This window comes from Chenopodium album, chromosome 5 (genome assembly GCF_948465745.1).
Source record: "Chenopodium album chromosome 5, dcCheAlbu1.1, whole genome shotgun sequence".
NCBI lineage: Eukaryota > Viridiplantae > Streptophyta > Magnoliopsida > Caryophyllales > Amaranthaceae > Chenopodium > Chenopodium album.
In genome coordinates, this window is record NC_137838.1 from 8,756,884 (window position 1) to 8,784,822 (window position 27,939).

The 27,939-nt window shown below is 34.4% G+C and overlaps 4 protein-coding genes across 4 annotated transcripts; 3 read left to right on the forward strand and 1 right to left on the reverse strand.

The window, feature by feature from the left end:
• The first annotated feature begins 1,754 nt into the window (after window positions 1–1,754).
• On the forward strand, window positions 1,755–5,815 carry LOC145630329 (cell number regulator 6-like). Its single transcript, XM_081682578.1, has 5 exons — window positions 1,755–1,912; window positions 2,002–2,115; window positions 3,555–3,669; window positions 4,434–4,699; window positions 5,359–5,815. The coding sequence occupies exons 2-5, from the start codon at window positions 2,002–2,004 to the stop codon at window positions 5,587–5,589; spliced, it is 726 nt and encodes a 241-aa protein (XP_081538704.1). The 5' UTR covers window positions 1,755–1,912; the 3' UTR covers window positions 5,590–5,815.
• A 1,475-nt stretch (window positions 5,816–7,290) lies between these two features.
• Window positions 7,291–13,999, forward strand: LOC145631799 (putative nitric oxide synthase). The gene is made up of 13 exons (XM_081683976.1): window positions 7,291–7,797; window positions 8,417–8,602; window positions 9,508–9,594; window positions 9,685–9,764; window positions 10,418–10,499; window positions 10,993–11,013; window positions 11,888–11,933; window positions 12,221–12,339; window positions 12,423–12,536; window positions 12,632–12,718; window positions 12,810–12,899; window positions 13,216–13,325; window positions 13,447–13,999. The coding sequence occupies exons 1-13, from the start codon at window positions 7,294–7,296 to the stop codon at window positions 13,694–13,696; spliced, it is 1,776 nt and encodes a 591-aa protein (XP_081540102.1). The 5' UTR covers window positions 7,291–7,293; the 3' UTR covers window positions 13,697–13,999.
• Window positions 14,000–17,781: 3,782 nt separating this feature from the next.
• Window positions 17,782–19,488, forward strand: LOC145630330 (NADPH-dependent aldo-keto reductase, chloroplastic-like). The gene is made up of 5 exons (XM_081682579.1): window positions 17,782–17,901; window positions 18,121–18,296; window positions 18,505–18,748; window positions 18,947–19,126; window positions 19,222–19,488. The coding sequence occupies exons 1-5, from the start codon at window positions 17,782–17,784 to the stop codon at window positions 19,447–19,449; spliced, it is 948 nt and encodes a 315-aa protein (XP_081538705.1). The 3' UTR covers window positions 19,450–19,488.
• A 202-nt stretch (window positions 19,489–19,690) lies between these two features.
• LOC145630331 (uncharacterized) lies at window positions 19,691–27,681 on the reverse strand. Its single transcript, XM_081682580.1, has 16 exons — window positions 27,445–27,681; window positions 27,266–27,349; window positions 26,247–26,320; window positions 26,131–26,164; window positions 25,110–25,168; window positions 24,814–24,928; window positions 24,635–24,672; window positions 24,090–24,187; window positions 23,113–23,168; window positions 22,673–22,961; window positions 22,367–22,482; window positions 21,777–21,833; window positions 21,324–21,389; window positions 20,647–20,721; window positions 20,376–20,462; window positions 19,691–19,958 (listed from the first exon to the last, which is right to left on the reverse strand). The coding sequence occupies exons 1-15, from the start codon at window positions 27,601–27,603 to the stop codon at window positions 20,406–20,408; spliced, it is 1,377 nt and encodes a 458-aa protein (XP_081538706.1). The 5' UTR covers window positions 27,604–27,681; the 3' UTR covers window positions 19,691–19,958; window positions 20,376–20,405.
• Between the last annotated feature and the right edge of the window lie 258 nt (window positions 27,682–27,939).

Sequence of the window (27,939 nt, forward strand, 5' to 3'; positions counted from 1 at the left end):
CTTGTGATTTGTGAGACGTGTTTGGATGCATGGTAGTGTCTTAAGTGCATAAGCATTCTGCAGTATTTGCAGGGGTTTTTCTGATGCAGTGTATATACCACGTCGAAGTTTGGAGTTCTGCTGTAATTGATTCATTGATACTTCTATAACTATAGTTTCTGAATCTTTCAGTCTCTGTAAGCCTGTAAACAATCCAATATCAAATGCTTGCTGATTTTGGCTTGGTGTTTGTAACTTCTGGTATTGAAAATGTTTAATTTGAGGCTTGTGTATAGCTCTTCTTGGATGATTATTTTGAAGGTAAAATGTGCTTTCTGATGCAGCTGCTAGTCTGCTGGAGTCTAGGTGATGAGAGTTTTTTATCATATGGAATTGTTTCTGCTGTTTCTGAACAGGCGATTATGAGTCATGCCTTTAATTTCGACTGTTACATGAGCGTGTGGCTAAGCTCTTGTATTGTTGTACTGGCACAGTTCTCAAACTTCTCATGCTAATTTATGCACTGTAGAATGTATTGAATCTTTGATGTCTCTATTCAATATGTTTATGTTTCAACTTTCAAAGAATTGATAGGTTTAAGGTGTTTCAAGACGTTTCAAAGTTTTCTGCTACATGACATGCGCATTTGTGCCTGCACCTTCTGTTATGTATTTGAATTCATTGTCTGCGAGACTTTTATGTTAACACACCAAATCAAACTTTGATGATCAAATCTAAAAAAACTTGAAAGGATGGGCTGGTAGTTGGATTTTAGTGTGAAGTGGGGTGAGAATGAGAATATCTATATCTATTCTAAACCAAGACAAACCCCTAGTTATCAGAAGTCTCATTTCCGTTGATATTTCTTTTTACCTTCATCACAAACTGGAATTCAATGTTTTTTCCAAACATCTCCCTCAAATTATTTTTTCCCATAAGAAACGTATTCAATGATGCATTTTCTTCATCGTTTTATTTGTTAACCGTACATGTGTTGCACGAATGGGTAAATGCTTCTTGAAACTTTTATATTTACGTATTAACTCTATCTAAGTTACGACAAAATGAAATCATATTTATTTAAAGCATTTGGTAACGTGAATGAGGTAGAACATGCTTGAATCCCTGGCAACCTTCCCCATACGTGCAACAAGCATTACAAACATTTATTGGCTAGGAACAAAAGCATTATGAGTTTATGACACTAATCGGGATCAAAACACATGCATCAATATAGGCAAAAAAGCACAAGAAGTTGTTTTATACGAGACTTGTTGCGTAGGAGCATGAAAGAAATGGTCAACACATGATTATACACATCGTCTAGAAAAGAAAATACAAAATCAACAATAAATTCTTTTGATATGGTTTGTTACACCTTTAAAATTGGGTACAATGATCCAAATATTTATGTTATATCAAATCTGAATGATTTACATAGATGGTTCTATACTACTAGATGATCTTAGACGATATCAAGTACAGTATGAGTTATTTCCAATACCGTTTACGTTTGCAATTGTAACTATCAGTTTTTCACTTAAGTTAAGTGACTTAAGTGTAAACCACTAATTGAATGACAATTTTATTTTTGTAATGTGAAATACTCCATATTAATTTACCTTGGATCAATTAAAAGTTTTTTGAAATTGTTCACGCTTACGTTACTCATTCTGTCATTCATATAGAGTAATAGACCAAATCTTAATCAAGTTACCTCCTACATTAACGTGTTGACAAATCACGACTTTAACGTGCTATCACCGAACTTCTTCAGTTGATTTTTATTTTAATCAAGAGTCAAGTGCTAGTACAATTACTTAACATTGAAGAAACCTCGACCCTCTTTTATACGAGTTAAAAAGACTGCCTAAAATCCATTTTCTAGCTTAATCAAACTCTGCCCCTGAATCTAGCAACACAGAAAAAGACGGTAAATTTCTCTCTCTTCTTCCTTAAAAATTCTGGGGATTTCTGGGTTTTGTTAATTGAGTTGACATTGTTGATTTTTTGGTTGCAAAGATGGCTGAAGAGTCGTCAAACGCATCGAAATATGTGAAGTTGACCAAAGCTCAAGTCTCTGCTGATGAAGATATCACTCCTGGTGAACTGAATCAAGCAATACCCAATTCACAGGTATTGAATTTTCGTTTTAATTTCACTTTTAATTTTGATTTTTATCAGTTTTATTGGAATTTAGAAGCAACCCTTTTCGAATCACCACTTGATCTGCGAAACCCATTTCTTGAATTTTGATTATTTGATTGCCCTAATTCAGTCATTCTTTCAGTTTGAGTGTAACAGATTGTATGATTTGATGATTTTTGTTTTGTGAGTGTAATTTTGCATGTTCTGCATTATGTCCAGATGTGGGGTTTGACTGAATTCTGATCTTTTGCAGGTAATGTATGTGATAGTTATGAAGTTATAGTTTTTACAATGAGAACTAGAAGATCTTTATGTCGAACGAGGTTTGATTTGCTAGATATCTAGCAGTACATTGTTATATTGAATTTTGGAGAAGTTTTCCATATGACTTATTTGTTGTTCTAGGGTTAAAAGTTGATTGTTCTTGTTTAGTTTTTCGAGTTTATTTTATGGTATTGAACGATTGGGCGAAGCCAATATTATGGGGGAGGCTGGTCCGTCTGCCATATACAGGCACAGTTATTCAATTGTAACTTTAAGCTTCATCATTGCTTCTCTATGAGGATATGCTGTTGTTGGGCGTGAAAAGTGGAATTGAATTGAAGTAATTTAAGCAGTTCTCGACTTTGTTTGAGGAATTTCTACTTGTAATATTAGCTAGCCACCTTTTTCTCTAGGTTTCCTACGTTTTATACCCGGTCTTCACTCTTCAGTCTTTAGCAAGTATTTGGATATAAGATGCTGGAAATTTCAACGGGATTAGCTTCTACTTTCAAATTTCATTTCTTCGTATAAAATCTATTCACTGAGTTGGTGATGCACAAACTTTGATTGTACTATGCTGATATGAGATCCATGCCTTATTGTGGTATCAGGTCCATACTATCTCTCAAGCTTAAGAAAAGCTGTTCAGACCTGCCTTTGTAACCTCTGCTTCTTTTTAAATTGCCTGCCTTCTAGCTTACATAAATTTGCAACACCAAGACTTATGATGTAGTCAAAATTAGGCTGAAATATTGACCAGCTTTCTTTCCATTATATATTAAGGATCCTTATGACAACTTTTCCCTTAAGAATAAATCACCAAAGATAGTCAAAGTAGAGTATGTAGATAATGCAAAAGTCCAAATGCTGCTAGTAATAAAAACGCAAAGTTTTTGTTATTTTGCTACTGCGTGAAAAGTTCTCAAAATCCCTTTTGTTTTTAATGATGTGTAAAGACCAAAATAAACTTGTTATAGAAGGTATGAAGTTATTTTAAGTTTATGAGGCATCGCTAAATCAATTTCCTGTGATCGAGGAATAGTGTATTCTAATTTTACAAGATCCTGTTGATGCTTCTCGACTCTACATGCAGTCATTTCTTGGATGTGTAGAGTTGCACTCCACTTTTTCTTTAACGCTTCTGCTTTTGGTTGATTTTCCAGTTGCATGTTCACAAGTGTAGCGAGTGTGGGCAGCCTTTACCTGAAAGCTATGAGCCTCCTGGTGATGAACCTTGGTCAAGTGGGATCTTTGGGTGTACACAAGATACTGAGAGTTGTAAGTTCTCAAATATGCTTCTGCTTCTTGTTTTGAAGTTATTGTATGCATATGTAAATAATTGGCATCCCAAATTTACTGTGATGCTAGTAAATTAGCAATGGTCAATGCATGTGAGTGAGAATAGCGAGCCTATCAATTTTCATTCACAAAGCTGAAGAATAATAAGAGGTTAGGACTTCTGTAGAGATAATGGAGACATGATGTAAGCGGTGTCCTTTAGGCAACATGATCTCAGTCCATCCTCATCATCTGTCATAATCAGAGGGCGGACAGTAATGGAAATTGTGGATCCCAAAATTGTCAGTAAGGTTTATTTGTAGACTTAAGGGAGGAGAGATATGCAGTATGAGGTGGATTTCTTTGTAGCCCTGGCCTAATAATGTTGTCATATACTTATATGTTCGAACTTCTAATAGTATGTTAATGATGGCAGAATTGCACTAAATTTATGAAGCTGTCATTTGAGTGTTATGGATTTTGTAAGTTTAAAATGAGAAGCTGTAATGGAGATCATTGTAATGTAAATATCTCCTGCACCAAATGGTTAGGTTTGATTTCATTAATATTATACTGGCTGAGTGTCCTACATGCCTGAACTATATGTCCCCAGCAATGCTTGTACTGTTAGTCTGTTACATTATCTATGCTGTGGCATACTATTTACTATCTGGCTTTAATGTGCACACAGTTGTTCTCAGTGTACTTTATATTCTTTTGCAACCCCTATTTAGGTATTTAAATTCCTCTTTTCTGTCAATTAGGTTGGACTGGGCTTTTCTGCCCATGTGTCTTATTTGGACGTAATGTGGAAAGATTGAGAGATGATACCCCATGGACTACACCATGTGTTTGTCATGCTGTTTTTGTAGAAGGTGGTATGGCACTGGCTGCTGCCACTGCTTGGACTTATGGTATCGACCCAAGAACAACATGTCTGATTTGGGAGGGATTATTTTTCACTTGGTGGATGTGTGGCATATACACTGGTCTTGCTAGACAATCCTTGCAGAGACAATATCATCTCAAGGTGATTTCCTATGCCTAATTTCATTCAATTTGACGTGATATTGATTATCAGTTATTTTATCCCTGTATCACTTTCCACTTTAATTAGTACTTTTTCTTTTGACGCTTCCTGTAACTTGGACCAACAAATTTGTTATTAATTTACTTTATAGGCACTTCTGTTTGTGCTTTTAATTTGAATCATTGGTGGGGTTGTTACTGATAAGGGTTTTTTTTTTTTCATTCCTTTTCCCCCCTTCATTATCAATAAATTTATTTAGTATTACACTGTTCAATTTTAGGTTCTGCAACTAACCCTGCCCACAAATCTTAAATAGTGGGTTTAGGCAGACCAAGTTCTGTGCTATAACTTATTTTAGAAAACTTACAAAATATTCAAGGTTTAGTAAGATTCAGGAAATTTTAGAAATGATCAGATAATACTCCATATTATTCAAGTGAAGAATTGGGGAATGTGAGGCTCAGCTTCTTGTTGATCACACTAGATCTTTTGTGTTGTGTGTAATTTCTTGTTATTTGACATAATCTATTCTGTAATAATGAAGTGCTCACTTCAGTATAGGTCTTCATTGGTGTTTTATTTCATTATTTCTTTTATTTTTGGGATGGAAAGGGTCATTGTTGTGTGATATCCTCATTTGTTACTGTCATGAAATGCAGAACTCCCCATGTGACCCCTGCCTTGTGCATTGCTGCATGCACTGGTGTGCCTTGTGCCAGGAGCATCGGGAGATGAAATCTCGCCTCACAGATGATGTCGCCATGCCCATGACCATTGTCAACCCACCGCCTGTTCAAGAGATGAGCTCTGACAGGGAAACTTCAGCCAATTCTACTTCTGAAAAGAATGACGATAAAGATGGTGTTAAAATAGAGATGCAGGCTCTATAGTTTTCGTTATAGCTCTGTACCCAGTACTGTAAAAAGACGGAAATTATGCAGCAAAACTTCATTAAAACTTGGTTGCATAAACCAAGGGCTTTAGGTTATCTCTTGTGGGTGAAGCTATTATATATGGAGTTTTAATGCTGTTTGAAAGCCCATTTTTTACCGTGTACTAGGAATCCACAGGCTTTCGATTGAGAAATTTGGCACTTCTGGTGCCTTTTATTTTGCAGTTGCATAATTTGCATTCGAGCCTTTTTTATTTTGTTTGATTTTTTTCATTTTTTTTTTCAACGTTCTGCTTTGTAAATAAGTGAACATATCCTGACTTGCTAAATTAAGAGTAAAATCTGGAAATTCCTCAAGCCAAACAATGAACTACATAATTAAAAGTTACTAACAATTACTGTAAGAACTACAAACACAGCATAATAATTCGTCTATTCATCTAGCTATGTAATGCTTGATCTTTCAAGGAGATTTGCTTCAGCATAATGCTTTTATGAACCATACATATACTTAAATCAATTTTTCGAAGGCGTATAAGTACTTAACGTCATTTTGGTAGAATACAAAAGGTCTCTTGGTTATTTTGAGAAAAGTTGACATGTTTTTGGTCAAAATTAAAGGGTCAAAGACTCAAAGTGTCATACTCGTGTCTCGTAAAGTTTAGTAGGAGAAAGAATAATGGAGAAAAGAGAGAAGATAGATGATATTTGAATGTCAAATTCAAAACCGGTTCAAATTCTCATTTTAAGTTTCAAAGTAAGTAAAAATCAAGACCCTAATCACTTGACCAATAACATATTGCTAGCTCAAAATGTATATAGTTATCCTTAAAATGACTATCATTATATTAATTTTTTATTAGCTAATTATGACATTTTTTTAATGTTAATTAATTATAAGTCATTTATCTAATTTTTGGAATCTACTCTATTAATTTTGAAATGATTTTTGTATTGTTTTTATAATTTTTTAATTTATTTCAAAATTTTGTTTTGATTTATTATTAGTGAAATTAAAAAATAATTCATAACTTAATTTTAAAAAATTTAAAAAATCAAAAAATAAATTTAAAAATATGAATTAACATTTATAATTATTTTTTGACATAAAAACTAAATAAAAAAATCAGAGAATAATAAATGTGTGTAATAATAGTCATTTTAAGGATGATTACCATAGAATTTTACCAAAAGTAGATACTAGTCGTACTACTTAATAAAGAGATGAAGAAAGTATAATAAATCATGTTTAATTTGCCAATTAACAGTAACAAGGCTCCGCTTATACATAAAATTCATGAAACTCATGTATAGTCTTATCAAGCACATTTATATTAATCTATACTAATATATTAAAAAATGTTTATAAAAACGTCCATGCGCCACGCAGACTCTTCCAAATTACGCCCCGTCACTTCACTAACAATTTATGACGTCACGTCAATTCACAAACACTTGATGATGCCACACATCATCACTAAATATAAAAAGAGATTCGAACCTCAAACCACTTATTGCAAAATTGACTTTTTAGCCATCTAAACTAATTATCAAACATGTGTTACAATGTATATGAATGATTAGTTAAATTTCATGTAATAATCCGTGGTATCGCTCGGATCCATAAAGTAGTTATAATTTTGAATGATGCTTAATTTTATCCATTAACATTTAACAGTAACCTACAAATACCAAACACAATATGCTCATTTCAGCAAATCTCTCCTTATCCTTAAACCCCTCCATCAAAATGCCTCCAAAAACCTTCTCAATCTTCCCTTCTCTTCCCTCTCTTCCTCACCAATTCCAAAACCCCTTCTCAAATTCCCACCTCCATTTCAAAACTCACCTTCCCAAATTCTCTCTCATCAAATGCAGTGCTACAGCAGCTCCAAATTCAGACCCTCAACTCCATGGAAATCCCCAAAACCCACCAACCCAACTTCCAATTTCGGATTCCGAAACCGGAACCGAAGGCGCTGGAGCTGCCGCTCCCACCCGGGGGCAGCTCTTCTTGGAGCACCACCAAGCTCAAGCTGCTTCAAAATTGGTTCTTGCTGCCAATAAGAAGAGGAAGAAGAAAGAGAAGTTAAGTGGGTCATTTAAGGGATTGAATTCGGTTGATTGTTGTTATGGTTGTGGAGCTCCTTTGCAGATTCAGGAAGTTGATGCTCCTGGTTTTGTTGACCCGGATACCTATGCACTGGTATGTGTAGTTCTATTAAGTTTGATGAACATGATGAAATTAGTACTATTTTAAGTTAGTAGTTCTGTTTGTGATTTTACATGTGTTATTCAAATTTGTGTTACAATTTTGTTGGGTTTTTTGTGAAATTCCAGTTTTTTTTATTTTTTGGGTTAATTGGGAAGTTGGGGTGGGGGAATTGGACAATTGAATGAGGTGATTGTGGGTTTGGTATGTACTTCTGTTTTCGGATTTAGTTGTCACGTTGCTAGTTCAAATTACGCTATCAATGTGACTTTTAATACTGGATGGTGGGCGTATGTTGTATGACCGCCATTGCAAAAGCAGGTTTTAACTCATAGTTGCTTGCCCAAAGTTTACTGTTTGTTGATATCTGGGCTTCCTGTACCTATATATGGAAGCCATTAGGAAAGTATTGGCAAATGGATAATAGATAGTGGATTATTTTAAAGTTAGTTGTGATCTAAGATTTTATGATATTTGATACAATCATGTTAAATGTTATGTTGGGGTACTTGTAGACTGATTGATGAAGGAGCTAGAGCCTAGAGCACTGTATGATAATTAAAGCTTACTTAAGATAAAGTTCTTAGACTGTACTGTTTCTGTTTGGACTCAGAAAAAGAAGCATCGCCAGCTCAAAACTGTTATTTGTGGGAGGTGTCGTCTTCTTTCACATGGACATATGATTACTGCTGTTGGTGGGCATGGAGGTTATGCTGGAGGAAAGCAGTTTGTTACAGCTGAGGAATTACGTGATAAGCTTTCTCACTTGCGCCATGAGAAAGCGTTGATTGTTAAATTGGTAAGCTAATCAGAATGCTCACTAAACTTGTTTCTGGCATGAGTTGTAGTCTTTTTTCCAACTGGCCTAGCAGCTTCTGTGTTTTCTGTATATTGTTTAACACCCTAGATCACATTTATGCTAAGAATTATGAATGGCCTTTACTTTTTCCCTAGATTAAAGACAAACCCCTTCCCTGGCTTTTGAGCTCAGGTGGGTGCCCTGGATCTTCCTCTATAGAATCTTATAATAAATTTAAGTGGACATGAAGGGCCAACTCAAGGTTGGCTGTGTACTTGCTAGTATGTTATGATCAATTGTGCATTTGTGCCTTTGAACTGCTTACATATTCCTTCAAAATATGCAGCATGATCTTTGTGTATTATACTATTATGTGATGAAAGTAATATTCTTGGTTTGAGTTTGTAACTTTGTAACCAGAGTTTACCGCTGCTTATCTTGTCTCTACAATGTGTCTATATTGTTGAGCTATGATGAGAAAGTTAAAAGCCATTAAAACCCTGTAAATGGAGTGATCAGTGAAGCATCAAATTTCTAACCATAAGAAAGATCTTTTTTTGCTTCTCTTCTAAAAATTTGAAAAAAGGCAGTAATGCACCTATTCTCTCACACTGCATTTTATTTAATTTTCTGTTAATACTTTCTTTCATGATCTTGAAAGATACTACTTGTATTTCAAAGTTGTAGGCCACATTTGGACAAAGTTTGTGAATGCTGACTGTTACTCTGTCAATATAGTATTAGGTAAACTGAAATTTAAATGTTTCTATAGGTTTGCTTCATTTAAAAAAAATCATACGGTCATATCGTGAAAGATATAATTTAAGCATTTGGTGCTTACTAGTTAAGTAGGTATGAGATGCCTCAAGTGGTCAATAAAATTAATTATAATTTAAATCTTGTAGGTGGATATTGTTGACTTCAATGGCAGTTTCTTGTCTCGTGTGCGTGATCTTACAGGTGCAAATCCAATAATATTGGTTGTGACCAAGGTAATAATTTCCCTTCCTGAGATCCCAATTGAGTGTAGTAACACTTAAACTGCTAGCTTTTTATTAATTCTTATACTCACCTCCATCCAGATTGATCTCCTTCCTAAAGGGACTGACATGAATTGTGTTGGTGATTGGATAGTTGAGGCTACTACAAAGAAAAAACTCAAGTAAGTTTTACATTGCTCAAGGCCTCAAGCCCATCTTTACAGAACTGTCAAGGATTGATGTATGGGAAATGTTACTTGTAAACATGATTTTCATTTTTAGTCAAGGATTGATGTATGTGAAGAATTCTTTCTGGATGTTGACCTAGGGGAGTAATATTTAGGCACTATATTTCTCCTTTCCCTTCCAAATTTATGAAATTGGGGAAATAAAAGTTTGTTGTATAAGGTAGCGTATGTGATCTAGGAAGTGATTTTGGGGTAAACACTTTTGTCACACTTCTAATTGTGTTTACTGAATACTGATGGCCAATATGCTTCCCTCTGCACTTGTTCTGTTTTCTTTTGTTGACTCTTGAGTTGACACAGCTGATCTGCTATCTTCATATATAGTATCCAATGAGATATGCTGGTTGGAGGCTTTGAGGTGATGTTAATGCATAAGTTCAATGAGGGCAGCTTCACTTGCCAATAGCTAGTGTCTTTTGAATATGTTCCCTAGCTATTATTATAGTACTTGATGTTTCACAGGTCCAATATCATTTTTTCTTGTCGCCCATCTTTCTCTCTCTTTTAATTTTTTCCTCAATTGATGTGTGGTCTTCTTGTTAGTTGTTACTCCATTTAATCTCTAATCAATTTTGTTTATATTTCAGTGTCTTAAGTGTTCACCTAACAAGTTCAAAATCCTTGGTTGGAATATCTGGAGTTGTTGCTGAAATCCAGGAGGAGAAAAAGGTTTGTTGATTTTCTTTGATCTGCAATGTTTGATGATTGGTGAAAGCTGTGAGAGTTGGTCATGTCTTTACTCTCAGGCAGAGGCATTTTGTGTAGCATTTGCATAAATGCTCTAGAGTCTGAGTCAGAGGCTGAAGTAATTGTGGAGTCTGTGGTAGTAGGCCGTGTAACCACTTTTTTTTTTAGTCATTTGCATATTTATTCTTAGGCAGCTTTTGTACAAATTTTGTAATTTCAGAGGCATTGCCTTTGTGTGGTGTCCATATCCAGATCCATTATCTTGTGCATGTGAAAAGTTTTGCAATAATCCTCAAAATTAAAATTGCTAGTTAGGACTTAGGAGTATGAAAAACTACTGGAATTAGACTTGATCAATATTCAATACTTTAGCCTAAGAAGTAAGAAGCACAATTTTATCTGCAAATCTGAGACATTTATTTTGTTCTGTTTCTTTGCTATTTCTCAGTATTGATGGCTTCTGTTTCCTTTGCAGGGACGGGATGTATACATTATGGTTAGTAGGTTCCTTGATCTCTTCGTTGGAGCTAATATGCAGTGTAAACAGAATCTTGACCGGCTTTGTTTTACTTGCCTCTTGCTTATTTGATACAAGACATGCTAGCCATGTGTATGTAGAATGCAGTTGCACTTTAGACTTATTACAAGCAAAAAGTTAGTAGTATCTCCAGCAAATAGACTTTCTCTTATGGAAAGAATTATTTCAAGAATACTTTCATGCCCAAGATTGTTAGGGTTCAAACTCAATTGAATCCTAATAAAAAAAAAATGAGGTGTACACTTCTTATTTAATAGCTAAATTTAGCTTTTTGGTCAATATAAGTCAGTATCTATCATGCAGTTGCAAAAAGGTTAAATGTCAGCATAAATGGTGATTCCTTAGATTAACAATTTGCTGAAGCCAGTTTGTTCAGAAGCTCTCCAATAATTTGCATTAGTAGAATGCATTTTGTGTGTCAGCTTTTGGCATTTGTTTCCAATGTTATACTTCGTATGAGTTTGTCTAACTTTGAAGTCAATGATTAGCAAAGTGCTGTAATATGAGGTTGTTTTGGAAAGTTGACATGCTAAGATGAAGCATTTAGAATGGAAGTCAAAAAACATTAAGAATGGAACTCATAACTTCTTACTTGGATATAGGGATATATCTTCCACAAATGGACTGTATGGTACTCTAAAGAGGAAAAAGTAGTGTTTTGCAAAATAAAAATGTATTATTTTCTTGTATAGTTGTGATTTTATTTTCTATGGACCATGGCAAGGGTGGTGTAGTTCTGTGAAGAAATGGGTGGTTTTCATGTGTTGCATCTCAATATTATTATTTATTCTTGAGATTCTTTACTATTGTTTATAATCTTCTGTTTTTGTAGGGCTCGGCTAATGTTGGAAAATCAGCATTTATCAATGCATTACTAAGTAAGTTTGAAATCTTGGTTGCTTTTGTTTCAAGTCCTTTGGCTAGTGTCCAAACCTTTGAATTTATGGCTTGTTTTGCTTAACTCTTCTGTTAGCAGTAGATAAATTGCTCTTTTTTTTTTTCTTTTTTTTTTTTAATCATGAATTCCCAATAACTTCTTTGATCTCTTTCCACCCTCATTCTCCTGTTCTAACTATTGAAAAAAAAAAAAAAAAACCTTACTGATTATATTTGTCTTTGGTGCCAAAATTTTCTTCTCATGTCATTCGTTGTCTTTCAAACTTAGTGTTGATGGGAGAAAGGGACCCAGTGGCCGCAGCAGCTCAAAAATATAAGCCCATTCAATCTGCTGTTCCAGGAACTACCTTGGGTCCTATTCCCATTGATGCCTTCTTTAGTGGAGGGGTAAGGAAACACCAAGATTTTTTTTTCTTAGGATGCTATTATTCTGTGATTGTTCACTCAGCATCTTAAGTGAAATGTTACAGAAATTATACGACACTCCTGGAGTGCATCTCCACCATAGGCAAGGTGCTGTTGTTCCCACAGATGACTTACCTTTACTTGCTCCTCGAAGTCGACTGAAGGGTCGATCAATTCCTGTATGTGTATTTGCTGTTTTTTCCCCCCTCTTTCATGTCTCTGCATCTACACCCATATCTGCTTTACCTAATTAACAAATCATCATATGTTTCAGAGCAATCGAGACACCATTTCGGGTGCCCGTGGAATGGAGGGTTTCTCAATTTTCTGGGGTGGTCTTGTCAGAGTTGATGTTTTAAAGGTTTAATCTTCACATGTTAGTTGTTACAATTATGAAACTGTAATGGTGTACCTTGCATGGCTAAGATGATTCTTATTCTTACAAATTTCAGGTTCTCCCATGTACACGATTGACCTTCTATGGACCAAAGGCCTTGCAGATTCACATAGTGCCTACAGCAGAAGCTGACGAATTTTACAAGGTAATTTTGTAAGCTATTCTTCTAGGACATGCTTTTCATTTTTATCATCGACTACTCAAATTCCAATGCACGTTACTAAATGCTAAAATAAGCTGGTGTATTGGTATTGTGAATAGAAAAGAAGGAAATATCTTTATGGGATGGAGTTGATGAAATCTGTTTTATTACATGCAAAAATGTGGCAATGTAGGCTTCATTCATATACTTCTAATAATTTATGCATGAATATGAATGCACTGTTGTTTTGTATGCACCACTAGTCCACTACTGATATTGGTCGATGGTTTATATTGATGTTATGGACTTATGGTTTCAGAAAGAAATAGGACTTATGCTTACACCTCCGACCAGCAAGCAAAGAGCTGAGAGTTGGAATGGACTTGAAACAGAGCGCAGATTGCAGTTAAGATTTGATGACCCAGATAGGTAAGTCAATTGTAATCGTCATTGTTATGATTTGTGATATTTTTTTATTTTTTAGGTCAAATCTTTCAAAAAATTTCCATCATGATTCATATATGTTCTAATATCATCCTTTCTATGGCAGACCATCTTCTGATATAGCAATTTCCGGCCTGGGATGGATTACCGTTGAACCAATTAGCAAAGAGCTCAGGATGTCAGATCCAATTCCTGAACTTCCTGATAATGAACTACATTTTAATGTGCACGTTCCAAAACCTGTCGAAATTTTTGTTCGGTCTCCCTTGCCCGTGGGCAAGAGTGGAAGTGAGTGGTACCAATATAGAGAGCTAACAGAACAGGAAGAAGAATTCAGACCTAAGTGGTATTACTGATTACCGATAGCTGCAATGAATACGGACCACAAGGGAACAATACACTTGCTTCATAGATCTGTGTTAGCCATTTATGTTTGAGTCAATTTTTTTCGCCTTATAGCGAATGTAGTAGTGTAGTACTAGCCACAGCCCACAGCTGAAGAGTATCAAATTTTGTAGAGGATGTATAAGCTTGTCATTAGTTTCATAGAAGAAATTTGTACATATACATCTTTGTATCTATTTTGAAAGTGTACAATATTATGGACACACAAATAATTTCAAATTTTGCCGGGGAACAAACATAAGATATGAGATCAAATCTTGTTTACATCGCAACTCTTTGTGCCCCCAAGTGGCCGCTAAAGAAAACCGATTAAGATCCAATCAAATCTTTATGATCCTGCATGATCACTTCATACCCCTTACGAAGCCATGCTGTTGGGACGGTCGTTGACAAAATCAGCATCGTCTTAATAGAGGTCATGTACGGTGATTGTCCTTCACGTTAAATCAACGTGATTTGAGGAAGGGTAGGCAAAATTTATTATTAATTAATGTCTCTATTATTGGTTGACATTTTAACGTTAAGTCAACCCCTTTGAGTCATAATCATATCAAAAGTCAATAATTAATTAAACTAATAATCTTAGTCAACCTTATTAGTTGGACAAAATCAAGCTTTATTGTTGCTTACTGATATCATAACACCAACAGAATGAGGATTAGTTTAGAATTATTTTTTAGTGTTTAGGTTGACAATTTTACATTAAGGTGTCCAATTTAATTAGTAGATAATTAGCTAATTAGAAATTAGTTAAAAAAAGTCAACTCCAAAAACTCCCATTTTTTGGGGGTGATAATACTTGTTTTAAAATTGTTATAGTGATGACTTGTTAGTATTTTGGTAGGTAGTCGATCTCCAAGTTTATGGTTGAACCTTGAATTTAAGCTAACAAAATCAACTAAAATTAAATAATCAGTTGACAGTTTCATGCGACTTCTTATGACTCTATTGGATTATTAAGGGTCACTTAGGCTTTTGGAGTTTTGGTTCAATAAATGATGGGTTCAATGAATCATTATAATCAATGAAATTTACTTGATAACTAAAATTCATCACATCAATTAATTATTAATTATTGAAAGTGGCCTTATAACAAAATGCTAATGACCAGACTAAGAAATAGGCGAATGTAATCTTTAAAATCAGCAAGACTTTACCAGCTAAGTTAGTTGACATTCATAATACGCTATACACATAGTCAAAGGTGAGAAAAGGACTTATAATGTATACATCAATTACATACACCTGATTTCTAATTAATACTTATGTGAAAGAGTTATTTCACATAAGTGAAAATTTAAGATTTAAACATTTATTTATCAATTATAGAACCTATATAGATTTATGGTTTGAATCTTGGAAATTGAGGGTGCTTAAGGGAAAAGTTTCCCTTTCTCCTCCGTCTACCAAATAGTTTTAAATATTTTTTATTTTAGTTTCCAAAATTACTCTAAAAAATATCCAATATTCAAACCATAAAAAATGTATTCATTTTCAAAATAACCACCCGTTTAATTTTTTATTTTATTTTACCACCTCTTAAATTAAATAACTACTCAGATTACCACCCATTTCAAAATTCCGATGGAATTCTGTTATGAGGACCCACCCAATGGCTAGTAACGACTATGTCTAAGCATTACAATCAGCCATGTCTTCACCCCACCTCCCCCTTAAACCAATTTATTTAGTACAAGATAACCTAAAACCAAAAGAAAACAACTAAAAAAACCGAGAGCATGTTGTCTGAATTGCCACTACTACTGATCATCTTCTTCCTTTCACCACTAAGAGTCGTTGGGTGGAGTCCATTTAAGAAAAATCCACTTGAATTTTGAAATGGGTGGTAATCTGAGTATTTTTTTAATTTAAGGGGTGGTAAAATAAAATAAAAAAGTAAATGGGTGGTTATTTAGAAAATGGATATATTTTAGGGTGGTAATTTAAAAATTTTCCTTTTAAAAATAAAATATTGATTTTTATATATAACAGCTAGTCAACCGCTACTTTATCGAACACGCATTTTTAAATTAAAAATCTTCACAGCTAACAGCTACCTACACAGCTAACAGTTACCTCCACACCTACAACTACCTTCACATCTATATTGTATTGAACACGTCATGAACAATTTTCATGATGTACTATTGAGGTAGGAATGAACGATCGAGATGATTCTTTGCAAACAATAATGTAATACATGTGAGGACTAGTATATAAAATAGATCTGATCTCTAAACATAACACCAAATAGTCTTAAATATTTAATACTTATAAATAACCCTTCATCTATGATAACATATAAATAAAATCCCGCAGCCATATGATTATAACGTTAGTGTTCCACTTTATTAAAATACTTTAATTTTATATTTTAATATAGATGGTAAGCTAAAGTGATTAGTGAGTAGTACTAATTGGTGATTAGTATAATGAAGTTTGCGATTCGTCGGTTTGGATATATATTATGGCCAACGCATAGAAGTTGGAAACTAAGATAGCAAAATAGCGTTGTTGTTGATACAAGTACAGTAGTATACACTAAACCATCTGACTATCTGAGTTACGTCATTAATTCATAATGACTTTTGGAAAGCGTGGGCGGTTTCTTTAGTCAAACAGAGATATATTTCGTTAATATAAATTATAATTAATTAATTGTATCCTAATAATACAAGTATATATAGTCTCACAATATCGCACTAATATGTACTGTCACACTAATTATCGTAGATTGCTGGCAAATCTATAATCCATCCGATTTGTAGTCTTTAGCAACTTGTTAGCTCCCTCTCTTAGAAACTACTCTCACCCTTCCTTGGCGGTACTCCCTCGTATATTATTACGTGCTCGAACGTCAAAAGGGATAGCTAAGCGTTCCGCCTAGTTTCAAGATATCATGACATTCTCATCCCCGTCCTTCTGACTCTCTAATAAAAAATATCAAGAGCTTTAATAGGTCTAATTAATAATCCGTTTAATTTGCGATTCTCATATTCTCTCCATTACACAATCTTAATTATGATCTATAAATAATGTACTCGGATGTGAATTTTCATTTTTTTTTTTTTCTTAAAACGAAGTAAAAATAATCACCTGCTTAACACAACTAGTGATCTATCATGCACATTGTACAATCAGTTGCACAACAAAAATTATACTACATACAATCAATATGTCATAACAATTGTATGAAAATGTGATATATGTTATGAAATTTTGTATTACCTCCGTTACAGGTTATGTGCAACGATTAGACATTTTCCCACATTATGTCAAATGTCTAATCGTTGCACATAATCTGTAACAGAGATAGTACATTGTTTATTGTCTTACAATAAAGACATTTTTTTTAATTGTATTTTTTTTTTTTTGTGTTCCACCCGGTTCACCCTTTGGGCTAATCCGAATTCGGGGATCTGAGTGGTTAGGTTTCAGTCTCCTCCCAATTATATATCAATAAACGACGAAAAAACCTTGATATTAACATTCTATTATTTCCCCCAAAAAATGAGAATATAAAGAAAGATAATAAGATTAATGAAGGACAAGACATAATCTATAGTGTACATAATATTTTGGATGTTCAAGAATACAATGTGGTAAAGAGTTGGGCAATGGGAGACCACATCATAGCAAGTTCCTAAAATCAAAGAAATCACAAGTTTAAATCCCAAAAGACAAGGCAAATCCTAAGGTTATGATTTGCTTTTAATTTCCCCTTAATCACAATCCTAAGGCTATGATTTGCTTTTAATATCCCCTTAATCACATTATAATCTTTCATTAACTCCCCTCTTTCGAAGGACACACATTAAAACATTAGTTTATAATATTTGCTGAACTGTCTAAAGGATACGGTTACTTCTTTATATTATACAAAATTATTTATTCATTGTTACATATTTTTTAAATCTTTGACTTTTCATGAAATGTATATATAGGTAGACATTTCCAAAGAAATTTCATAAGTTTATTTGTTTCAAACTAAAAGTGTATTATTATAACTGAAATTAGAGAGAGAGAGACTAGAAAAATGAGGCGTAATTTAGCAAGATTAAACACTGGAAATGTTGTTCCTCTTCTTGGATTAGGCACTTATTCTTCTTCATATGATCATGAAACAACACAAAAAGCCATTCATTTGGCTCTTAAGGTAAGATATTGACATCTTAAATCGCTTTGTCTTTAAATGGTGTTTGACTTTTTACGTGAGACAATCACTGTCAAAGTAGAAACAACATTTAGAGACAGATGAAGTGTATTTTGAAATTGAGCCTTTTTTTCGCAAGTTGGGAAATGTATGTTCTTTATACTCTGTAAAGGATATAGTAGTAGATAAGTAGTAATTAGGGTGCAATATTTGTTTATGCAGATGGGTTATAGGCATTTTGACACGGCAAAAATATACGGAACCGAGCCAGCTCTAGGGAAGGCCTTAACGGAGGCAATTAGTGATGGTGTGGTTGAAAGAAAAAATATTTTTGTTACGTCCAAGCTTTGGTCTAGTGATCACGACGATCCAGTTTCCGCGCTCAATCAATCTCTAAAGTAAGCACAATCTCTTTTGTATCCTGAAACGATGTAAGATAAATGTGTCCTATTATTTAGAGACGCAGTACTATATTTACATGTACATTTTGTTCTTGGTTCATTTCATCTAGGATTAAGATTAGGTGAAATGAACAACTTTCTTTGGTTATGTGCCAAATTGTGAAAGCTCATGTTACTAAAGATATGTTTTGGGAATGTGAAACAGGAATTTGGGAATGGAGTACGTGGACTTGTACTTGGTGCATTGGCCCGTAAGGTTCAAATCATGGGCCGAATACCCGGTTCCGAACGAGGAGGATTTCGAAGAGATGGACATGGAATCGACTTGGGCAGGCATGGAGAAATGCCTTGAGTTAGGCCTCTGCAAAGCTATTGGTGTTAGCAATTTTTCCACCAGAAAACTTCAGCACCTTATGAATTTTGCTTCTGTATGTCCTGCTGTTAATCAGGTATGCTTTTATCATATTTCACAAGTTTTGTGGACTTGGGTTTTCAATGATTGTTTATGTTGAGATGTGTATAGGATGTTACGATTATTTTGGGACAGATGAAGTATCGGAAAAGAAAATTAAACTAGGACACTATATGACATATTTGTTGTATTAACTTGGGCATAAATGATGATTGGTATTTGATATGAAATGCAGGTAGAAATGCACCCAATGTGGAGGCAAAACAAGCTGAGAAAATTTTGTAGCGAGCATAAGATTCATGTGAGTGCATATATGCCCCTTGGTGGTCCTGGAAATTTCTGGGGCTCGACGTCGATAATAAAAGACCCCATCATCCAGTCCATTGCTCAAAAACACAGAGCAACTCCTGCTCAGGTATTATATTTTAGCAACAAATATTCCATTTCTGGCAACTCTATATGATTTGCAAGTCTGAATGACATGACGCGAATGAATGTGTTGTTTTTCAGGTTGCACTGAGATGGGGAATGCAGAAGGGAGTTAGTGTAATAGTAAAGAGCTTCAATGAAGGCAGGATGAGAGAGAATATCGGAGCCCTCGATCTCAAGTTGGATGATTATGATATGATCAGCATTGAGAAGTTGGCAGAGAGAAAAATACTGAGAGGAGATCATCTTATCAACAAAACAACCAGCCCTTACAGGACAATTGAACAGCTTTGGGATTACGAGATCTAAACTCGGATATTGTACTCCTAGGAAAGTAGTTTCATCAACACTTGCATCAGTAGTTACATCTGTAAATGTATAAGCAACCGGGCAAGAAAGTTGATAGCCAGATCTGGACATCCGCAATAGGATAAAATCAGTGTGAATAGTTGGCATAATATTAACATCTCCTGATCATACAAGTGAGAGTTACATTTTACAACATAAATCACCTTCTGAGTTTTGAATATAACAGTTAGGGCTTACATTCTACAAAATAAATTAGCATCTTATTGAGGAAATTCTAGAAAATACACAACATTCGTATCTTTTCACTTGTTTTGATACATCTAAGAGACCCTTTAACAAGGATTATTTGGACAAAAAACCTTAATTCCTTCAGGATCTTATTGTGGATAAAAAATAATACAAGAAAGTATACAACAACCACCCCTGTCTGATGATCAGATCATACTTGATGATTCAATGTCAACCTGTTTCCTTGTTCAGTAATGGCGTCAAGACCATGATAGCATCACCTGAGACATGTTAAATAAAAGATAGGGAAAAGTGCGTCAAAAAGGTGAAAGGAAGATAAAGTTTAACCAGTATAAGATAATCCATTCACTATGGATTTATTACAGATTATTAGTATAAGAAACTAGAAAGTATAATTAAGAGAGTAGACAGTTTAAACTCCCATCAGGACCATCAGGCAAATAAAGCCATCAATCTAAGCAGGTGAAGTGATTGTTACTAAAACCTCATTTTGCAACAGCAGAAGGCCATCAATCTAAGACTTAGGTTGGGGTTCCTTCAGTAAAACCCACTTAATTTTCTTTCCTAACGAGGAAAGGGCAGCTCAAAAAAAAAAAAAAAAAAAAAAGTCACTAGCACAATACGGAAAGATGCTTCACGATCAATTTGGAAAGTACAGCTTATAGCAAGTAACATACCGGGTAACACTATTGACACGTGCATCCATTCTAGCTCTTGGCTTGCTGTTTAGGGGTAGACACAGAAGATGTACCTTGTTCAATGCACTGGTAAAAAAAACTTCTTAGTAGGGAAAAAAGCATACAGAAATGACATTTAACAGAATTTACATCAATCCGAAACATATCTATGCCTATGGTTAATGGTAATTAACTACAAGAAGCCTTCTTTCTTTGCCTCTGGCCTCTTCCATTCAGCATCAGACCAAATCATCTTGGAAGATGCTCATACCTGAAGAAGATAGCTGTGCAGCCAATCCAAGGTTTGGGGGAATGTTGTTGCAGATATATTCACAACAGTTAGACCCTGTAATAAAAAAGGGAATAGCAAATAAGAAACAAAGACAAGGACATGAAATAAGCTCAAGGCATATTCTCTAAGTTTAGTAAAATCCCCAACCCATGCTTCATCTCCTTTACACCCTAACCTGAACAAAGCAATTGCATCCAACAATAAAATCTTTAGACATTAGAAGACCATCACTTGCACCTGATTTGTCTAATGATCTTATAAGTTGAACCATTCACCTGCTTTTGCAGAGGATATATTATGAGAACCAAATCCTCCATGGAAAACCATTTTCTACATGAAGTGTGTGACCAAGCCAACCATCACAGACTACTCACAAGACTAAGCTGTGGCCTTGTAGGTTTCATAAAGTCAGGGGTATGAATCTATCAATCAAACAAAGCCTTAATCCCATAAGTGGGGTCGGCTACATGAATCAAAAGTGATCATTCCGTATAGTCATCCACACAAATGTTCCTCCATCCCTTATGGTCAAATACCTAATTCTCATGCACATCCCTATTCTTCATATTCTTCCTAACTCTTCCCAACCAAGTCAGGGGTGATGAATAAATTTTAGCCCTAAACAAGAGAGGGAAAAGGAAGGAACACGAGCATACCTGAGACTCAAATGAGCAAAGGTAGTCTTGAATAATCTTTAAATTCTTCATTAGCTTATCTTTATCCTGCAGAAAAGTAAATAAGTAACCAAAGCAAGAAACAAAGGAACAATGTGATACATGAGATCATTTGATATCATTGCTTTCATGAAGGAATTAACAGCAACATCATCATAAACAGAACCACACTGCAAATACAATTGTACAGATATCAAAAATTAATAAAATAATAAGTTAAAGTAGGTGTTCTAAACTTCTATGTATCACATAAGGACCAGTAAAAAAATTTAACACTGATAAGGACCAGATAAATTTTCAACAGTGATAAGAACCAGAAAATTTTTCAACAGTGATAAGAACCAGTAACGAAATGGGAAGGGGAAATTTGACAGCCTAGATACTTGCCAGTTGCAAGCATAGCTTTTTACAAAAGAACAGAATCAATTAATTTACCTTCACAACACTGTTATCACTGAATGTACGAGTTGGGATCCATTCCTCGAGTAATGCCTTCACAAGTCCAGAAAATTCCAATTATAGTTACCGCAGAAAAAGTAATTACTACTATGAAAAAGAAAGCAAGTACATGCCAAAGGCATCTGCAAACATACACTGGCCAAAATGCGCTACATAAGGATCTAGTGATCTCTCCCCCCCCCCCCCCCCCCCCCAAAAAAAAAAAAAAAAAAAAAAAAAGGAAGCAACAAGCTACCAGAAAATTGTGATTATGGAAAATACATGGGCAATGACTTCAATAGAATATGAAAGACCAAAAAAATCCTTGTTTTGAGTAATGAAAAACACAACTCAAAATCCACATTAAAGCTCTCTTTCAAGTCCATCAGCACTGAGGGTTACAAGCAACACTTGTTAATCTCAAGACCCTAGACTCCTAGAGCACTACTCCTATCTTTCACATTAATTCAATATGAATAGCATAATTCTAATAGCTAAAAAAAATAGAAAGAAAGAAAGATAAAAGAGTGAAGCAAACAAGAAAAGGTTCAGAATGCCTCGTAATCTAAGCTAGAATACCAGAATACCTCATGGTCAAATTCAGCCATTTTAAGAACAATAGGTACAATGATTGGTTCAGCCCCAGATCTCTCTTTCTTTGTTTGAGGGTTTTCATCAATCTTTGTTTCTTTGAGAGTCTCAACTGCAAAACCGTAAAAGAAGTAAGAAAATCTTACACTGTAATAACTTAACTAATGTATTGTTTGGAGAGATCTATCAAAAGTAGGCAAATAAATGACCAAATGAAATCAATACTCTATACAAAGAAGCACCTAATAGTTTCTTTCTCAGTATAGCAAATGAAGAAAAAAAAAAAAGTAAAAAGTGCCAACCTTTATCATCAGAGACTCTATCTTCGATATTAACTGAAGCAAGAGAGCATAGAGCTTCATGCATCTGGTCAGAGGATACAGGTTCCTCAGTACTTGTATTCTCAGCACAGAGGTGTCTACTTCCAGAATCAATTTCGCCATTATCAGCAGGTTGGTTTTGTAATTGGCAGGTAGTATTATCAGTTGATGGATCAGATGCAACCTTTGTTTCTTCAACTTTTGGTTGTGTTTTCATGGACAATTTATTATCATCATCCATTAAGTAAATGCTAGGATCTAAATGTACTCCCTGAAATAAATATGTAAATCACAAAAGCATAATTACATCATATTTGCCATTTCTAATCATGAAAGTAACACTTGGGTCAAGAAGTTAATTTCCCTCCATAGCTTTTAAGGTCCATCAGTGACAAACAATTAAAGAAAAAGGCAAAGAGTACCTCAATTATAATAGGCTTTCCATCTTTCATTGCTTTCTTGAGATCTCCAGCTAAACCTGAAAAAATGAATAATAAGACTCATTTATAATCCCACATAAAGAAAGCAATTTAATAGTATATTCATGAAGGAGCTTCAAAGAATGAAGCGGTGGCATTGCGTTCATCTTTCCTATCCCAGATAAATAGTTTGAGCCTCACCAGGAGCAGACCCGCTATGTGATTCTCCCTACCCTTTATACCCTCCCCATAGGCAGACAACCCTCAAAAGTACAGAAAATTCTTGATGATGCAGGAGAAAATATCTCAAAATTGGGAAAAATAATACTTCCTCCGTTTATTTTTAGTTGACACGTTTCTTTAGTCACGTTTGCCAATGCACTTATTCAATCATTAATACCTCTAATTATCGATAAACAAAAATTATGAAAAGTTGATATTTTGAAAGTATATGACGTGATGAATCTAACAAGATCCCACATGACTATATTTTTCATTACGTATAAAGCACAAAACACGGTCAAAGGGAGGTGTGTGAATAGTGCTAAAGTCAAAACGTGTCAACTAAATAAAAACGGAGGTAGTATATATATATATATACTTATATATGTAGGTGTGGTCTAGCTTTTGGTAACTTTCTTTATTCAAATAAAAGATGCTCAGTCAAACCTCCTATGTTTGCTTTTAGATTATGATCAAAAATGGAAGAAAGGGAAGAGAGAAGGAAAAATATTTATACGAGTATATAAGATGCACTTTACTTTTTTACCTAGTGCCTTCACCTTGGTGATGTTTAATATTTTAAATATAAAAGAAATATTTCATTTCCTTCCAGCTTCTTTCACAACATCCAACAAAGTAGAGAGTTTCACATAAAAATAAAAAAAAATAAAAAAATAATAAAAAAAACATTAATGCTGGTACATTTATAAATTATTATGCACTAAAACAAGATTTAAGCTAGGATATATAGTTATCACCTTTACGAACAATCCTGCATTCTCTACAGAATTCTGTGATGAACTCGTCAGAAGAATCAATTTCCCTCGCCCATACAGGTGTAGATGTCAACGGAGCTCTGCATATATTTTAAAAGTAGCATAAACATTTGCAGAAACTACCATAAATAATCTTTTATGTGAAACTACCGCAAATAATCTTTTCTCCAGTTTCATCATTTCAAGTACAATTAACGTTTATAGATGCTCTTTCACAAAATTATAAATAAATAATTAAAAATATTTAATTCAATGATCGTCGAGACAACTGTGCAAAGGGTATTTTGCATACTTTATTGTTTTTGTTATCTCGTAATTTGTATTAATGATTTCTGTTTAACACATAATTTCTTCTAAGGGTATCTTCAGAGTGTTAGTGTGTGTGTGTTTCCCAACTCATGATTGTGGTCAGATCAGTGCAGAGATCAGTCCATCATGCACTATAAGACCTAAGATAAGAGTTCAAATGACAGCTGGATGCCGGAATTATCTTATAAATTCAAAGTGAGAAAAGGCAGGTATATTACTCTGTAGATGTGCGAAGCAATTCGTAGACCATATCAGTCTGCAATGGTAGAAAAGCAATAAGAATGATACGAATACAAAAAGATCATGGGAAAGTTATTTCCCTCTCCAGAAACTCTAAGAAGCACCATTAACAAACAAAAAGAAATTCATACAAGTAGAAATATGTAACCAGGTTCACCTGTAAAACGTTTGGTAAATTTAGTCTTTGTGCAAGTTGTGTAGCAATGGTGGATTTCCCAGTACAAGCAGTTCCACAGACAAGAATGACCAGTGGCACCCGCTGATGGTGAAACCTAAAAGGAACATGAAAGGATATACAAGTCAAATAAATAGAAATTTGTCACTTTAGTACTTTTAACTGTCATTAATTAGAAATAATAGCTAAAACGCGAGAGTGCGAGATCAATAAAACCCTAGATAGAAAGAAGATAATAAACCTCATAACAAGATGAATAATATATTCATTGCACTAACCTGGTCATCATCTTATAACGATTGATATACTCTTCACCATAGCCCCTACGTTCCATAAGCTGCAAATAGAGTCCTATAAGAAGGTTTAATGAAATCACATTTTGAATACAGTCAATCTTAATGTTTGTAAATACATTTGATACCATATATCATATTGCAATGGTCATGAAGTCATGAAGACATCAAATTACATCAAAATTTATATAGGCTACGAAGAGGGAAAGATCAACCCTTCCATTCTTCATTCGCTTTTTTAAAACCGGACTACTGGAGAATAATTAATCCCTCATCAAATTTGGGATCATAAAACCATTGAGTTCATGTTTAAATCCCTAATACGCAGTAATTTTTATTAAACAGCAATACAGAATCTACCTATATACTAAATATACAGAGCTAAGAGCCATAATATTTAAATTCTTCAATCTAAAGCCTTACATTGCTAATAAGACAAGTAAGAAGTGGATGTTCGGACTTATGCATAATTTCAAGCAACAAAATCAATAACTACATCACATCTCTCCAAACTTATTTGAACAATTAAGTGCCTACGAAGAATTAACAGAGGGAATCAAAGAACAGTGACAGACCACATGCACAAGAAAACCAAATAATTTATGTGTCCCAAATTGATTGCCACCTTTGGTTTTGTGTTGTTCTACTTCATTGTCTTCTGTTGTCAACAAATGGATACTTGATCTATTCCCAATATTTTACACATTTTTAGTTAAAATGTAACTCATTGATTGCACTCCGACTTTGCAAAAAGTCAACATAGACATCCTCTTTAGGAGAGGGGAAGTATTAAGTCAATATTTATACATGTGACAAAACAACTCTAGCTAACCATCAAAATCCATGAATAAAAGATTGTTAGCTAAAACTCTATTGGTTGGTTGATGTTACTTTTTAACATGCTTCTACATTCTCGTATCCCTGAACAGACATCAGTTGGGAAAGTGTTATGGGAAAATGGTATCAATTGATGTCTAAAAATTAGAGCATAAGATATAATGTATACCTTAAATAGATTGGCCTCCAGATCATTCTGAGAGCTGCATGATGACAGTATCGTTTATTAGTTCCATGGAAAATAACACTTAAATCATTTAAAGCAAAAAACAACTGATGACATACACATCAAGCAGGCTGTTGTCGATAAGCAGCTTTTTAAGTTCCAAAGCAATCTTGATCGCTACATGATTAGGAATCTAAGATAGTGCAACAAAATGCAACATCAAAATAAAGGTTATTAAAACAATCATTCAACATCAAGAGCTCAAACATGGTCTCTAATCACAAACAAAACTGCAATCATTCAACATCAAGAGCTCAAACATGGTCTCTAATCACAAACAAAACTGCAAGACCGGTATTTTACGCAATATAAATGTAGTGATCCAACAGCTATTAGACAAAACAAAGATGCTTGCAAAAGGTAGTCTGCTACACGAGCACTGAAACATATTATATCATGAGAATTTTATCAATTAAGAGGAACCTACAATTTTTTAACAATCCAACACATTAAAGATGGAGGGATGGTCAGTCCCTCCATCCACCCCCCCCCCCCCACCCCACAAGTAGTGGGGGTTCGAATCCTCATCCCCCATTCCTGTGATTGGGTGGAAGGCCCTCCCTGTATCTTACCGATTATAAATAAATAAATGAAATAAAATAAATAATGAGGCCTATATCAAATTGGGTTTGAACTACTAAAAACCAGTGAAGGTTTTAGAGCTTAAGTAAGCAAAGAATACAGCACAAATCATATTTCATAAGTGCATGCAATTAATTCACCTATACCCATCTACTGATGTCAATTATCTTAGTTGGTTAAAGTTCGGGGATCCAATCCCGCCTACACCTTCTGGCTATACACCCCCCCCCCACCCCCCCCCCCCCCCCAAAAAAAATAAAATAAAATAAAAATAAAAATAAATAAATAAAATCAAACTTCTCAATCTGTAATTGTTAGAACCATCAACACACACCCAATTATCTGACATTAAACAATTGCATGCTATCAATTCAATCAAACCCAAATTTACAATAACAATTAATAAACACCCAATGCAATACACCAAGTATAACATACAATTCAAATTAAAACAATTGCATGTACCACAAACCATCCTTAAGATCAAAAATCATACCTTGGTAACAGTCAACATTCTGCTCAGCAAAAATCTCGATAAAACATAGTAATGATCAGCATTATCACCCAACCAAACTTTAACCTAATACCCAAAAAAATTAAAATCAACCCCACAATTTATCAATCAAATTAACAAAAAATGGAATCAAAAATTGAATCAAAATCATTGATTGAAACCTTGACGAAATCGTATTTGGAAGAAGCGTTACGAGCGGCGAATCGAAAAGGGCGAGGATTGGCATCGTCGGGAAAATCATTATTGTTATGATTATCATCTGGTTCTTGACTGCCATTGGAACTTGGCGCAGGAAATGCAACTCCTTTGTCTTTCTTCATCTTCACTTTCCCAGTTTCTCTCTCCTCTGATATTCTGCGTTAACACTTAACAGCTGAATAGTTTTACGTGTTGTTTTCTCCAGTTTGATGATCGATCATAATCGGGATTCGGGAAGACTGTAATAATAAATTGACCGGCCTAGTAATTTTTTAATTTATGGAATGTTTTCGATTTTCCGTTTTTATTTTACTCGCACAAAACTACAAAAGGCCTTGTTTGGTTGTAAAAATTTTGAATGAAGAAAAGAGAACCTATTCACTTCACCATAATTTTTCCGAACTAAATTTTTTTTTATTGAACCGAAATTTCTTTTGCTTAACAAAAATTATATTTAT

Coding starts and splice junctions, on each gene's coding strand:
- LOC145631799 (XM_081683976.1), top strand. CDS start 7,294: ATGCTCATTTCAGCAAATCTCTCCTTATCCTTAAACCCCTCCATCAAA. Junction 9,765..10,417: donor ACTACAAAGAAAAAACTCAA/GTAAGTTTTACA, acceptor TTTATATTTCAG/TGTCTTAAGTGTTCACCTAA. Junction 12,719..12,809: donor TCAGAGTTGATGTTTTAAAG/GTTTAATCTTCA, acceptor TACAAATTTCAG/GTTCTCCCATGTACACGATT.
- LOC145630329 (XM_081682578.1), top strand. CDS start 2,002: ATGGCTGAAGAGTCGTCAAACGCATCGAAATATGTGAAGTTGACCAAA. Junction 2,116..3,554: donor AAGCAATACCCAATTCACAG/GTATTGAATTTT, acceptor TTGATTTTCCAG/TTGCATGTTCACAAGTGTAG. Junction 4,700..5,358: donor AGAGACAATATCATCTCAAG/GTGATTTCCTAT, acceptor CATGAAATGCAG/AACTCCCCATGTGACCCCTG.
- LOC145630330 (XM_081682579.1), top strand. CDS start 17,782: ATGAGGCGTAATTTAGCAAGATTAAACACTGGAAATGTTGTTCCTCTT. Junction 18,297..18,504: donor GCGCTCAATCAATCTCTAAA/GTAAGCACAATC, acceptor AATGTGAAACAG/GAATTTGGGAATGGAGTACG. Junction 19,127..19,221: donor ACAGAGCAACTCCTGCTCAG/GTATTATATTTT, acceptor GTTGTTTTTCAG/GTTGCACTGAGATGGGGAAT.
- LOC145630331 (XM_081682580.1), bottom strand. CDS start 27,603: ATGAAGAAAGACAAAGGAGTTGCATTTCCTGCGCCAAGTTCCAATGGC. Junction 27,350..27,444: donor CCAAATACGATTTCGTCAAG/GTTTCAATCAAT, acceptor TTTGGGTATTAG/GTTAAAGTTTGGTTGGGTGA. Junction 21,834..22,366: donor TGGCTGAATTTGACCATGAG/GTATTCTGGTAT, acceptor GGACTTGTGAAG/GCATTACTCGAGGAATGGAT.